The following is a 14,320-nucleotide window of genomic DNA, read 5'->3' on the forward strand; positions in this document are numbered from 1 at the left end:
ACTTTGGTCGACAAAAGTTATCCACTGCGGTCAGTCAACTGAAGTTAGCAATGATAGATGCCCTGTTCGTCGACGACATAGTTCCTGTGACCTGCATATCCTAGCGGCATTAGATTGGCTGATCTCGTCAGGCAGGAAGAACCTGATATGCGTACCCACTAGGAAGAGTGCAGGTTACAGCCGGAAAAAGCATACCAGAAATACTACCTCAGGTTTGTATTTTATAAATTTGCAAGTCACTATCCAGGGGTCGGATCAATGGTATCTGCTCATTTCACCCTGGTTGATTGTTGTAGCTCATTTAGCGTAGACAGCTGGATGGAGAGGAGAGCTGAGCCATTCCATATTTTAAGCAGCCTGCCACTATTCCCATGAGCTGAAAGATCTGCAATGCAAAGAGGCCCTACTCCGTATGTCCTTGTAAAATACAACTTCCGCGTAAATATACTTTTAGAAGCTGGCTATTATGACTCCGCATAGTGCTATTCTGACGTGTGCTCTCAACATTGCCAAATCTATTCAACTCAATTCAAAATTCTGTTAACGTGTTGCAGCCCGAATATTGAATGCCAAAACTAACTAAACAGTAAATATAATTCTAGTTGGCTCACATGCAAATATAAACTACACTATAGCCTGTTCAGACCCTGGACCACGTTCGTTTATACCAACTTCTCTCGGCCACATACGATACCCTGTGGATGGGACCTCAACATGTCAACCCCACTCCCGTCGCCGCCTCGTATTGGTGTCATTGTGAACCAGTCTGTACGCCGCGTCGCCTGCGATCAATGTCACTCCCAGAAGCTGCGATGCACAAAAACAGACGATAGCAACACCTGCGTACGGTGTCATCGCCTGAATCGGACCTGTGTATGGAGTCCGCCGTTACGGAGTGGTCGCCCTGTGCGAGCTGTCACCGAGGGGGGCACTGGCCGCAGCACTGGCGGCGAGATGCGCCGGAAGCGTACTTTAGCCGGTTCGTTGGTAGTGTTCAAGGGCTGCACGATGTATAACGATTATCTGGATTAACAAATTCAATAGAAACCCTCGAAACCACCGCACCGGGAGACAAGTCCATACCCACGGTCATGACGACGAGTGCGAACACCGATGCCACTCAGGGTCAAAGAGCCCCCAGTCATAATCTCCGCCAGCCTATTCCGTCCAACGATTCGGTTGAGACCTCCGAGACACCGTCAATGCCTTCCTTCTTCCAGGAATGGAACCTGTCCGACATTTTCAGTATACCCAGTCCCCGATCGAACCAAAGGGACAGCCCTTTTTCACCGGTCCTATGGACCCCACCGGATAGCGTTCTTCCGACAACACAATTCGCGGGCTTTGTCAGTGCGGCGGCCACGGGCCCCGTAAGTCCCTGCCCGGAGCATAACCGTAGCAATAGGAACGTTCCACCTCCAGCAAGGTCGTCTGCCGCAGTACCCCAGTCTGACTCCGTTCAAGACATCACGCAGGATCTATCTGACCTCAATTTGTCGCTGCTGAGCGTACACAACTCTCTTCAAGCGGAGCCCTGGGGAGACATGTTCGAATCCCCGTCGGCCGTTATTGCGAAACTGACCGCGTGCGATCGCGGGTATTCGGGCGTGGATCTCACCCGAAGCTATCCGCTTGTCGAGGTATTTAATGGCTCCCAGCGTTTCATCGAGCTGCTCAAGCGGGCAAACGCATACTTCACCTCAACGTCCGCTCCATCCTGGTCTTCATCCGCCCCCTACTTCTTGAGCACTCAGGCACCCCCACGAGCATATCAATCTCAAGGTTTGCCCTCGGATAGCGACACGTCTAGCAGTCGATCATTAGAGAACGACATGCAGTCAGGGATGCCCCCGCCTCCCAGCACGGCACCTCATCGGCCCTGCCGAGGGGGCCGGGCCGATCTTCCTACCGGCCTTCTTATCTGCACTATTTATGCGCGGACCATTGACCTCTACACCGTTCTCATTACACAACTGTCGCACTTTGTCCACGCGCTCTCCATGCTCTCTGCATCGGGGGGTCCTGAGTATCGCCCACAGATGCATCCGGTGATCCCCCCGTTGCAATGGGGCGCCTTTCAACCCGCCAACTACAGCGCCCTGCAGATGCTGATAGTCACTCAGGTGATATCGTTCCTGCTGGCGGAGATCGAACGATCGCTGGGCGTCGACGAATGGGAGCAGTACGTCGGTCGGAGGGATTCATGGCGTGGAGAGCGGACGACGGGGGGGTCGTCTTATACAGAATATCAGTCCTCACGACATGGGGGGACCCGGCAATGGGAGTCCGCGGATGGGGATCCAGAAACCACATCGCCCCGGAGGGGTTTGGTGAGTCCCGAGATGATCGATATTGTCGTTCAAGGTAACCAGGGGCGGATGGGGGGCCGGAGTGGAAAGATCGCGGTGTTACGGAGGAAGGTGAAGAGAGTGAAGAAGGAGTTGGAGCGCAGTATCTATCGTTAATACCTGTATACCCCGTGTTATGGCATGGCTGTTGTGTTTAGGAGTTATTTACATAGATCTATTTCGGCAATGCTTATGTCCGATATAAAAGGAATAACCCACCGACTCCGAACTCCGAACAGACTTACCGATACTGGCTACTTCTGCAGCCAAGAATATATATACGAAAGCGGAGCTGCATAGAAAGTATCAAACCAGAAACCAGACCACCAAAGAATCAACAGCAAGTTCACCCACAACGACACTATGACACTCCCACCAAGTCAGAAAGCGCTCATCGCGCTCAAAGAAGGCGAATACACCCTGACACCGTCCCATCCTCTCCCTCCACACAACCCCCTGCCACCCTCGTACATTCTCATCCGCGTCACTCACGTGGCTCTGAACCCTTGTAACTGGAAAATGATAGACTTCTCACCTGCGATCGGCTCTGTCGGCGGCAATGACTTCTCCGGACGGGTCGTGGCCACCGGATGCAGCGTGCACAGGTGGACGACTGGGGATGCGGTTTGTGGGTTCCTGTACGGATTGGATCCGCACGTGGGACCGGGAGAATGGGCGGGGGCATTCGCCGAGTATGTGAGTGTAGACGAGGGATTGGTGATGCGTGTCGCCGAGACACAGCTGGGGATGGCTGAAGCTGCGTGTTTGGGGGCCGGAGTGGTGACGGCCGGTATGGCGTTACGGAATCTAGGCATTTTTGTTTCGGAGGGGGTTCTTTCCGGCGAGGATGGGGGAATTGATAGTGCAAATGGGCGGGTAGGGAAAGGGAGGGATTTGTCGTATTTACTTGTTTATGGAGGGAGTACGGCGACGGGGACGATGGCTATTCAGTTGGCTCGATTGTATGTTCATACATACGCAGAAAGACTTCTGCTCTCTGATGCATGCTAACAGAATAATGATACAGGGCAGGGTACACACCAATAGCCACATGTTCACCGAAGAACAACTCCCTTGTGCAGTCCTACGGTGCGATCAAGACTTTTGATTACCACTCTGCGTCCTGTGGAGTGGCCATCCGCGCCTACACGAAGGGCAAACTCGCACTCGTCTTGGATTGTATCACGTCCACGGACAGCATGAAAATCTGCTATGCCGCGCTGGGCGCTCGCGGGGGTCGGTATATGGCGCTGGAGCCGCCTGCGCTCCGCGTGCATAGCGCTCGACGGGATGTCCAGACGGATTGGGTGATGGCGTTGACGGTCTTTGGGAAGCCGGTGGATTTGAAAGGGCCATTTGGACGGGATGCTGTCCCTGGGGATTATACGTGGGCGTCAAGGTGGTACGTTCTTGCGGAGCGGTTGGTGGAGAGGGGGTTGTTGAAGCCTCATCCTGCCTGTATTCAAGAGGGCGGTTGGGACGGGATTCTCAAGGGGATTGAGGAGTTGAGGTGTGGGCGGGTTAGAGGGGAGAAGCTGGTTTATTGCATTTCTTAGTCTACGCAAGTATCTACTCCGTATAAGGATGCGATGTTCATTCGTGACAATTCTATTCTTCGGGAATATAATGAGATTCAATCTTTCTCTAGACTGATCACCGTCCTCTCCATCCCCGCAGCCTGCAGGCGCTCCAGAAACTCGGGTCCCAGCGCCGCAGGGGTGAGGATACCTCCCCCGAGTCTCTGTGCCAGCGAATCGCTCTTCTCCCGGTCTAGCTGGTGCAGAACCGTCAGTGCCGCCTCGCTGACAAGCACACTGCAGGCACTATACGCGTCCGTATTCATGCGGAGAACACCCATCATAGCGGGTTTGCCCGCACCATCTGCAATCGTCGCCCTCCACTCCACGAAGTGCCGCCCCGTGGGAGAACCATGTGGACCTGTCCCTAGACCCAGAGCGAGCGACATCAGGTGCCACCGTAGCGGCGGCAGCAAGATCGCGAGAATTGTGGCTAGTCCTATCTTGAAAAATGAAAACCATCCCTGTAGCCAGTTCCGTGCCGTTGCATAGGACCGGAAGCTAAATCGCTCTCCGTACTGTTCCGTGCGCTTTCCATATCGTTGATGAAGTGACCAGCTGCGCATGACGACTGCTTCGTCAGTAGTGGCAGAGAGATTGAACTCCAGATTACCCAGAAAGGGATCCCGACGCACTGGAACCAGCGGTGCTGTATAGGGCCGATGTGGTCCTGCACCTGCGACGCAGAATGCCTGCGCGGCGCTTGCGGTCATTATCTGTCGCATTGAGTAGGCCGCTAGACTGGTGACGACGGAGTTTATGGTCCCGCTACTGGAGCCGGCGGAGTCGTGATCAATGGTAAACACGACAGGTCCGGCGGGACGTTGAAGCTTTTGCACGAGCATCTGTGCTAGTAGATCGGGCGGGCTTGATTCAATCGCACAATGGGGGATGATCTAGTCCTTATTATTTATGCCACCTTGCAATTCCAGAGAACGGGGCATACGATCGCGTTTCTTGCTACAGCTTGATCGTGATATTCAGTCGCTAGGTAATGTGACCAGACATGTTCACCACTTGAATCAATATATGCGGTCGAGTGCCGGATGCAGGCCGCGACGACGGGCGTGCCATGTATACAGAATGGCTATTTTGTCAGCATCTCTTATTATCTTGCGCGTTTCGCTGATTGTCCACTTACCCCAACCGTGTTGAGCACGACCCTTGTCAGTGACGCCATGTGCTCGAGCTCTTCCTGATTGAGTGCGGCCACGACCACCTCAGGAGCCGTGCATTTTGGATCAGCGTCCTGGAAGGAGCCGGCCAATGTTCGTAACTTGACGCCATTGCGCCCGGCAATTGCCCATCGGAGCGCTGAATGCTGCTGCGCCCACAGGTACTGAGTAACTAGTCTGCCCAGGTCACCCGTGGCGCCATATACAATCAGGTCATACGGGCGGGTCATGTCTAGCAGGAGATTCGGCGATAACAGTAAGGATAATTCACTACCGCCCGAATAGAAATGAGAAGAAGAAAGTATGGCGATTCGGAGCATAAAGAGTATATCCAGGATTCTATGTTTCCATTTCGGGCAAAACCCGCCGTATATGCATCGCGGCCCAATAAACCATCCGCACCGATAGTATATTATACGGTATGTACAATGAATGGAGACACCAACAACGCATGGACAAAAATTTTGGAACTGGAAATGGCGGCCCTGGTCTTCTTGCGCATTCTCCCTCTTCTGACCACTTCGTCCTGTCTCACCTTCGCCGTGGCCTCGGACCTGTACTTCAAGCCCTACCTCAGCTCCTCGGTCAAAGATGTCGCTGATCTCTCACTTCCATCATACATAACTGAGTGGTATACCTGGGGGATGGCCCTCATTTTCATCATCTATCCATTGGCCTGGTGTACCGCGATCGCAAATCTGCCCGTCGCAGATCTGCTGCACACCAGCATCGCCGCGTTCGTGCTGTACCTCTTGGGGCTGGTTTTCAGCATTGGTCATATGCTCTGGGGGCCCCATGCAATTTCGTTATTGAACTCGATCAAAGTCCAGCATGGCACGGGGAGCACGGAGATTGTGCGTCGATGGTGTCGGTTGAATTTAATTCGGGGCGCTTTGGCCGATGCACCCGCCTGGGGGTGCTTTCTGGCGGGATTCCTGGTCTGGGATAGTGCACGCTAGTTGGTGTCTATTTGATATAGATATTCTTGAGCGCGGCTGACGAGATTCGGTGGAATGGAATAGGCTGAAGTTGGCATCATGTAATACTTCAATAGAAGCGATATATATATCAGAGCTCATGCAAATACGATATAGACATATACGTCAAGGCTGGGTAAACTATCTTTGGCGATAGACAATGGCAGGCTCAACCTCTCTGTTCTACGATTCCACCGTCTTAGACCGGATGCCTCTTTCATAGCATCCGTTACCGACCCCCAAATATAATAAAATTTCAGACAAAGGAGAGAAATATCCCCCCTCCTCGATGCGAAACAAGGTCGTTCTGATCGTGAACACCGCCTCAAAATGCAGCTTGAGTCCACAATACCAAGACCTAGAGGACCTCTACCGCCGTCTCCGCGAAACCTGCCGCGACGGCTTTATGATCCTGGGCATTCCATATAGCCAGTTTTCACGACAAGAGCCATGGTCGGCCGGCCAGATTCAACTGTCAGCTGAACTATGATGTTACCTTTCCCGTGCTCGGGACGATAGATGGCGATTGACCGGTACCGCTCTATAGGTGGCTCAAGAAACAGAAGGCCGTGTCGTGGTGTTTGCGAAAAATTAAGTGGATCTTTACCAAGGTAGTTACCTCCTTGATTCGATCTAGCACGCGTTGTAGATCCGTAGGAGATCTTATGCTGACGAGTTAGTTTGTCATGTACCGGAACGGACAGGTCAGAAGTCAGCGGTCACCGACTACGAAGCCGGAGAGCTTAGAGAAGCATTTGACTTCACTGTTGGAGGAATGATCCTCATGTGATGAATATGGAGTCTTGCATTGATATATGGATGGTCGGCAGGCAATTGATGATCTACTACTGGTTCCTATGCGTCAACGTGACCATTTTATTCTACGTGTTAAACAAATACAAATATGTCAAAAACTGACCTGTATCCTGGACTGCTCGGTGGTTGGTCACGATAGCGTATTTCGATTGCAGTTCTTTGTTGGATGTACTGTACGGAGCAGGACTGTAGCAGGTACCTAGGGTTTCGGTGTTCCAATTCGGAAAAACCCACCGAAGCCGAACGGTCTCATCGGCCTCAACATCCATATCCATCCTGATCTATCTGATATCAGTCTGGATACCCTATTTTATACTGTATTGTTTTCTTGAAAGCGGACATACCCTAGTCAATTCCCCAGGTTGACGACGATATAGTAATCCGCCATGTCAACCGAACACAACGATGTCTCTCAGCACAACGACTCTCAATCCGACAATGAGAAAGCCGCAAAGAGAGGCTATGGCTGGCGCTTCTGGGCAATATTCCCTGGTATGATGATTGGCGGGCTTTTAAGCGCACTCGATACGACCATCCTGTCGACCGTCCTTCCCACTATCTCCCACGTGCTCGACTCGCAACTGCTGTATGTCTGGGCCGTCAACGGCTACTTCGTGAGTCAAACCGCCGTTCAGCCTTTGTACGGCCAGGTTGCCAATATCTTCGGTCGACGGTGGCCCATGATCATCTCGGTGGCTCTGTTTGCCCTGGGGAGCGGCCTCTGTGGCGGAGCCAACAGCACCTCGATGCTGATTGCAGCTCGTGTCGTGCAAGGTCTGGGCGGTGGTGGCATGAACGTGATGATCGAGATTATCGTTGCCGACCTGGTCCCACTGCGAGAGCGCCAGCAGATTATGGGGATCATCTTTACTGCCTTCTCTGTGGGAACCATGATCGGACCCGTCGTAGGCGGAGCCATCGTCGACCATACCTCGTGGCGCTGGGTATTCTACATCAATCTGCCACTGTGCGGCGTGACGCTGTTGCTCATGATTCTTTTCCTGCACGTCCGCTACGACCGCGAAGCCACCGTTTGGTCCAAGTTGAAGCGTGTCGACTTCGTGGGCAACACGATCCTGATCGCCTCGGTCATCGCCATCCTCCTGTCGCTGACATGGGCCGGCACCCTGCACCCCTGGAAATCCTGGCGGACCCTGGTACCTCTGCTGCTCGGATTCGTAGGACTTGTCGCCTTCATGTACTTTCAGGCTAGCAGGTGGTGTCTGGAACCCACGATGCCACTACGGCTATTCACGAACCGCACGGCAGCACTCACCTACATCCTGAGCTTCCTGCACGGGATCATCCTGTACTGGGTCAGCATGTTCCTACCCGTCTACTTCCAGTCCATTCTGGAAGCCACGCCTGAAAAATCTGGGATCGATCTCTTCGCCAGCGTCATCCCCATGGTTCCCTTTGCCATCATCGGCGGCGTCCTCATCACAGTCACGGGGAAATATAAACCACTGCTTATTGTTGGATTCGCGCTGATGACCATCGGCATGGGCCTATTCACCATGCTGGATGACAAGACCAACACCGTGCGTTGGGTCGTCTACCAAGTCATCCTGGCCATCGGCTCGGGCATCGCTCTCATCGCGACTCTCCCAGCTATTCTCGCCAGTCTACCCGAGTCCGACGTGGCCACCGCCACCGCTACATGGGGCTTCCTGCGCAGCTTCGGGTCCATCTGGGGCGTATCTATCCCATCTGCGATTTTCAATACGCGATTCACCGACCTGGTGGGTCGAATTGATGATCCGCAATTGCAGACGATGTTGGTCGATGGGGGTGCGTATCAGCTGGCTACTAAGTCGTTTATGCAGTCGCTGAATCAAACCCCGGTGGTCAAGGCGCAGGTGGTTAGCGTCTACGTGGACAGTTTGAAGCTCGTGTGGCAAGTGGGAATTGCTTTTGCGGCGGTGGGAGTGCCGCTGTGTTTCTTTGTGAGGAGTCTGACCCTGCGGAATGAGTTGAATACTGAATATGGGTTTGAGGAGAAGAAGGAGGAGGCGCTTAATACTAAGGTTTGAATAATAAGTGGTGTGTTGTCTTTAGTTTTATTAGTACATGACCCCCACCTTTTACGTGCAATTCCTATAGCGAAACAATATACTACCGTCCTGCTTCCTAACCTAGCCAACAGGTACCACCCTGCCGTAGAGTCCTTTACAGGCTTCTTGCCTTTATGTTTTGCTATGCAGCCGTTGAACCGCGGCTGCCTATAAAACATGGAATATCATCGGTGAACAGGGAGGTCGATATATTATAGGAAAGTATTGAAGAGAAGAGACCATCGCTTATAAAATAAAAGCGGCCGATCCAAAAATCAAGCAACTAGTGTCCTCAACCAGAAAACTGCCGAGGAATTGACCAAAGCCATGTATCCTTGAAGCAATCTTCGCCAAATTTTCTGTTTGCGCCTTGTAGTGCATCCGCTACTAGCCTATCTGCATATCCCTGAGTATCCATTTGTGGGATGCTGTCATTCCCCTGAGCATGGTCTTTGATGTTTCGCTCCAACGAAATATAAAAAGATATGTTCGGCAGTCTAAATCCGGATGAGTGGGACGTTAAATTTGAATAACACTCCCAGTTATAACGGACACGACACGGATCACGAATGGAGCCATCTCCAGTCGCAAAGTCCCACCGAGAGCAGTAGGAGCGGCCTTGGAGACTGTGTAGGGTCCTGCAAATATCGGCGTAAAATGCTGAAACAGTATCTGCACACTTACCAATCCAAGGTGCGTATATTAGGCTGCTGATGGAATATAAGTTAGTTATAAACCCCCAAAGATCCTTTCAAGAAAACTAGCAATCAATCGTTTTTCAACTGATTTGCACTATAAATCAATCCTTGATGGACGCAGTCTCTGAATTCTACATCATGTCCTTTGGTTGAATCCTGTTAACAGTTCTACAGAGCCTAAGTTTTTCAACATCGAGTGAACTGTCCAATACAAGGCGAAAATATGCGTCTCTACTGGGCTATCAGTGCGCTAATCATCGGCACCACGACGGCTGCTCGAGTAGCTGCAGGAGGCCGATTGTCTCGCCGTTCGACTTTTAGCTGTACTAGTTTAGGGTGTGTTCAGGGGTTTATGTGTGATGCTCGCGCTAATATATGTCGGTGTATTCTCGAAAACGGCTGCAAAAGCACTGTATGTATTAACTTGGGTCTTGATTTTTCGATGGGTCCTGACTTAACTAAACAGAGTACCGGTCTCCTTGAGGAGATAGAAGACGTTATAGAAGCACCAGGAGAGATAGTAGTTGATGCCGCCGAGACGTTTGACTTGTGGAACGGCGAAACCTGTAAAGGGCTATCGGAAGTGTTACTGCCGGTAGTACACGGAGCGATAAAAAATGTAGCAAGGCGACGGATGAAACCGGATTCAAATCTGCGATCGGTAAGATACAGAATGAAATAACGAAGTTTTTGAACTACCCAGTGATGCGAGAAGGATGGGAGGTTCTAAATACGCCTTTGGAAGACATCCCAGTGGTCGGATTGTGGTTCAAAACAGTCGGCGAAGCAGAAAGATGGGCCTATGAGAATATAGTCCCCGCGTCTGCAAGGAGGGCCTTGCAAACTTGTGCAGATGATGGTATTAAGAATCCGAGTAAAAATCCCCTTGGATTTGTATTAGTGATGGCTGTTAATATGATAAGACATCCAACCATTCTTGACGCTCTTCTAGCAATCCCAGGGGCTACGAACTCATAGAGGCTATTAAAGCCGGCGAAGAAGCAGCCAAAGCCGCAGAAGCAGCAATCAAACAAAACGGCAGAGGAAGCGTCCCAACGGGTGGTCAAATTTGCCGGAACAAGAAGCAGGGCCGAAGAAGCTGCCAAAGCTCTCGAGAAAGCAAGCCTAGACGCAGATTAAGCCGGCAGAAAAATCTGCGAAGGTCGCGAGTAGGATTCTGAAGGGAACAAAGGAGTGCGAACGCAAATCCAGAGGAAGCAAACCAATTGGATGGATCTTTTCTACACAGCCTTTGTGAATATCTACTTAGCATTCATTACGTTGTACAAGCTAGAGAAAGATTGATTGTTATTTTTCTGAATATAGACGACAACAAAACCAGCCCCAGCACAGAACACCCATTAAGTGCTCAAACCCACTGCCAGGACACTAGTCAAATAATATAGTCAACTAATGGCTACAAATTCAATTCGCGTAATTATCATACAATAGTCAGTATTTGAATAAACAATGCCAAAGCTGGCATAAATTGAGCACTCCACAAAGCCATGGAATGGGCATTTGGTGCGAAAAAAGCGAGTAACCAACACCGTAGTGTTCCAGTTAATTAACACTCGTGGAAAGAGCTTATAGTTCTAAATTGTTTAGCAATTCTGGCATTCATGATCTGCTGTAAAATAAGAGCTCATTTAGTTTGGGAGACAGCTAATGTCTCCAGGAGAAGGTATCAAGTCCACTGGAAATTCTTATGACAAAAATTGGCTACGATCTCCATTCCATTTTCTCCGAAGCTAAGCACTGAACACAATCTGCCCGTACTTAATGCCGTTGAGTGGTCAGCCTGTCAAGAGGAGGGACCAGGACAGCGCACTATAGCGAAAAACGGAGAGTGAAATAGATATGAACATAACAATTATCTCGCCATTCAAGGTGAAAATGCGCATTGCGTTGAAAGGTCTGCGCCACTCCCACAACATCACCAGTATCATATGTAGGTCCGAATTCTTTCCCTAGTCCCCTTCAACACCCATCATCGGCATGGTAACCCCAGGATATACCTTTAATGCCTGGGTTAACAATCATCCCCTCAAAGTAATAGGTGTAATTCCTAGCCGGCATTGTATGATCTGTGCGGACTTGAATTCCTCAGGAGAGTTTGGCACTGGGAATTCCGTCTGTTGAGAAAATTTATCAAATCGTGTCGAAAGTGCTTAGATTTTATGCTGGGGCTTACCTGTTGTAACCGTGCGGCCATCACTACTAATCTGTATTGTAGACAAATACACTTCCTTGACACACCGGCTCGGAGGGATACCAGCTGGTGTATTGGACTGTCGATTGTGTATGCCTTGCGCAACAGGACTACAGTGAGGTTAATGTGTCCATACATCTGGGCAGGATGGACTGGTATCCAGCCATGAATATCCTTAACTGCTCTGATCAAACGTCTCTATCGATTTGCAAACTAAGGCTGTATTACTTTGCGCTGCTACTCGATGCAAAGCCGTCATGCCTTCCCCATCTTGGTAGCCCAGAACACCACATCTCGAGCGTTGCTTCCTAGATATTATATTAATAATTCTCGTATTCTCTGAGGATTACAAAGGGATCCACTAACATCTTGTCGGCAACCACAGGGAAGAACTACTTCTGGGTCGCTGCCAGTCGCGAGGATAATTCCAGTCAGATTCTGAAATTATAAGTATTATGCTAGTAAAGTCTTAGAAATAACGAGACGTTTAGCAACACGCGATTCGTTACCTTACATGTGTGGATTATTTGTGTCTATGTTTATTAGTATATCCGATTGCCGTATATTTATAGAGAACAGTGGATTTGCCCCTGGTGATGTGGTCCATGATATCACGTATCCCTAATTATATAGCAGAGGAAGAACCGTGCACATCTAAACTTGCAATAGGCATCAGTGGACAGCATATATCTAAATACAGTGGATAATATTAAATAAAGGTGGCCAACATATAACATAACCCTTCAATCATGTGCAAATACTGAAACTACCTAGGTATCCATACAGCCAACACCTACTTCCACGTCAATCGACATCGACAGTCCCATAAATAAGAACCAACCTACTCTTCATTCCCCCTTTCCACCTTCAACACCTGATCTAACCATTCAAAGGTCTTGTCATGCACGACGGAAATCGCCGCCACCTTCGCCTGCAGGCCTCCGGATCCCACCCCCTTCGCGACCCAAAGTTTCGCCTGTCCTGGATGAAGTCGCTCCATCGCCTCATATATCTTCATGGCATTCGTGTTCGCCGGGAAATACGCCCAATCCGCCGCCCCGGTTACAAACACCGGACATTGCACCTGCGCTAGATACTCCCCTCCAGAATTGCATTCTCGGAGCGAGAACCGCTGAAACGCCCGAGTCGCCTGTGCAAACGTGGGCAACCCCAGAGCATAACGCGCATGTGTGAATTCAAACCGCGTGCGGAAATGCACCTTCCCCAACGACCGAACAACCCAGTCGAAGAATTTATCCCCTAGTCTGTCCCACGCTTTCAAGAAGACAGGCGGAATGCGCGAGTCGGCGATATCCCACATATCGTAGAAGCCGTCCATGGCGATACAAGCCTTCACGCGAGGGTCGGCGGCACCTCGCAGCGCGAAGTAGGCGCCCATGGACTCGCCGAAGATGGCGAGACGATCAAGGTCCAGATGTAGCTGGGGGTTCTCATCACGGTAGATACCGAGACGATCGAGCACGGCGCGGATCACCACCTCCCAATCGTGGCGCATGTATGTGCCGTGGGGAGCCTGCGCCGGGAACCCAGCTCGCTGGTCTTGTTGTCGCAGGAAGATGCCCTGGCCCGGTCCGTCGAAGGTGAGAACTGCGTAGCCGCGTCGACGAGCCCCGGCCGCGATGTAAAAATACAGCTCCTCCTGGGTGGAGTCGAACCCGCCGCTGTTGAGCACGACGGGGATCGGGGTCATCGACCCGGGTTTTCTCAGCGGCATGAATAAATATGCCGGCAGACTCAGACCATTCTCATATGGTATCTCAAGGGAGAGGACCTCGCCGCCATGACCGGCCGGATCGGCCAACAGGTCGAACCCGCGCTGGAAGTTGCGCACGCTGTGTTCGAGAGTCTTCAACAATCGTTGATCCTTGGGCGTACAGTGCAACATGTATTCTGCTGCTCGTAAATAGTTCCCCGATCGAATCCAGGCCCATCGTGCTGCTTCTCGGTCAGATCGCTTGTCTGCGGCAACCGCTACGGCTTCGGCCTTTTGCGCGGCTGTCACCCAGGCGTGGAACCAGCTCTCGGCATTGTTGTTCTCTATGTATTCGAGGGCTTCTAGACATTCTCCAATGTCGCAGCCTTCAAAGGGAGCGGTGCCCAATACCCGGAGGAATTCGAAGTGGAAGAAGTCGCCGTCGAAAAAGTTGTACATTGTGATGGTGGATGGATTGCGCAGTTCTAGCAGGCGGGACAGGATCCATATGACTATCGTATCCCAACCATTGTATTCTAATTCAGCTTGAAATTCGGAAGCAGTCGGACCTTCGGAGTCGGCGTGATGTCGTCGTTCGGTCGGTCGGTCGGTCGGCTTCTTGAGGCTGATTTGCTATATTCAGCCCTGAGATGACATGGCTGAAGGAATGCAGCCGAGCATCATGCTCGTAGGTATTGGATTAAGAGAGATTTCAGCTTATTCTAGCCTATATTCAGCGTGTATATATT

The 14,320-nt window shown here is 51.0% G+C and overlaps 8 protein-coding genes across 8 annotated transcripts; 6 read left to right on the forward strand and 2 right to left on the reverse strand.

The window, feature by feature from the left end:
* Positions 1-714: 714 nt before the first annotated feature.
* On the forward strand, positions 715-2,465 carry ATNIH1004_007160 (Zn(II)2Cys6 transcription factor domain-containing protein; the record flags this gene model as incomplete). The annotated part of the gene is made up of 2 exons (XM_033571787.1): positions 715-979; positions 1,045-2,465. 2 exons carry the CDS (start codon positions 715-717, stop codon positions 2,463-2,465), a joined length of 1,686 nt encoding a protein of 561 aa, XP_033425102.1.
* A 246-nt stretch (positions 2,466-2,711) lies between these two features.
* On the forward strand, positions 2,712-3,904 carry ATNIH1004_007161 (zinc-binding alcohol dehydrogenase family protein; the record flags this gene model as incomplete). Its single annotated transcript, XM_033571788.1, has 2 exons — positions 2,712-3,310; positions 3,376-3,904. The coding sequence occupies 2 exons, from the start codon at positions 2,712-2,714 to the stop codon at positions 3,902-3,904; spliced, it is 1,128 nt and encodes a 375-aa protein (XP_033425103.1).
* Positions 3,905-3,981: 77 nt separating this feature from the next.
* On the reverse strand, positions 3,982-5,330 carry ATNIH1004_007162 (uncharacterized protein; the record flags this gene model as incomplete). Its single annotated transcript, XM_033571789.1, has 3 exons — positions 3,982-4,821; positions 4,872-5,012; positions 5,067-5,330. 3 exons carry the CDS (start codon positions 5,328-5,330, stop codon positions 3,982-3,984), a joined length of 1,245 nt encoding a protein of 414 aa, XP_033425104.1.
* Positions 5,331-5,576: 246 nt separating this feature from the next.
* Positions 5,577-6,059, forward strand: ATNIH1004_007163 (uncharacterized protein; the record flags this gene model as incomplete). Its single annotated transcript, XM_033571790.1, has 1 exon — positions 5,577-6,059. The coding sequence occupies one exon, from the start codon at positions 5,577-5,579 to the stop codon at positions 6,057-6,059; it is 483 nt and encodes a 160-aa protein (XP_033425105.1).
* Positions 6,060-6,366: 307 nt separating this feature from the next.
* Positions 6,367-6,856, forward strand: ATNIH1004_007164 (uncharacterized protein; the record flags this gene model as incomplete). The annotated part of the gene is made up of 3 exons (XM_033571791.1): positions 6,367-6,551; positions 6,625-6,688; positions 6,758-6,856. The coding sequence occupies 3 exons, from the start codon at positions 6,367-6,369 to the stop codon at positions 6,854-6,856; spliced, it is 348 nt and encodes a 115-aa protein (XP_033425106.1).
* Positions 6,857-7,279: 423 nt separating this feature from the next.
* On the forward strand, positions 7,280-8,926 carry ATNIH1004_007165 (MDR family MFS transporter; the record flags this gene model as incomplete). Its single annotated transcript, XM_033571792.1, has 1 exon — positions 7,280-8,926. The coding sequence occupies one exon, from the start codon at positions 7,280-7,282 to the stop codon at positions 8,924-8,926; it is 1,647 nt and encodes a 548-aa protein (XP_033425107.1).
* Positions 8,927-9,868: 942 nt separating this feature from the next.
* ATNIH1004_007166 (uncharacterized protein) lies at positions 9,869-10,785 on the forward strand (the record flags this gene model as incomplete). The annotated part of the gene is made up of 3 exons (XM_033571793.1): positions 9,869-10,057; positions 10,112-10,306; positions 10,624-10,785. 3 exons carry the CDS (start codon positions 9,869-9,871, stop codon positions 10,783-10,785), a joined length of 546 nt encoding a protein of 181 aa, XP_033425108.1.
* A 1,913-nt stretch (positions 10,786-12,698) lies between these two features.
* On the reverse strand, positions 12,699-14,030 carry ATNIH1004_007167 (alpha/beta hydrolase family protein; the record flags this gene model as incomplete). The annotated part of the gene is made up of 1 exon (XM_033571794.1): positions 12,699-14,030. The coding sequence occupies one exon, from the start codon at positions 14,028-14,030 to the stop codon at positions 12,699-12,701; it is 1,332 nt and encodes a 443-aa protein (XP_033425109.1).
* Positions 14,031-14,320: the final 290 nt, after the last annotated feature.

The sequence above is a fragment of the Aspergillus tanneri genome (genome assembly GCF_003426965.1).
Source record: "Aspergillus tanneri strain NIH1004 chromosome Unknown AapTan_7_pilon_pilon_pilon, whole genome shotgun sequence".
Classification (NCBI taxonomy): Eukaryota; Fungi; Ascomycota; class Eurotiomycetes; order Eurotiales; family Aspergillaceae; genus Aspergillus; species Aspergillus tanneri.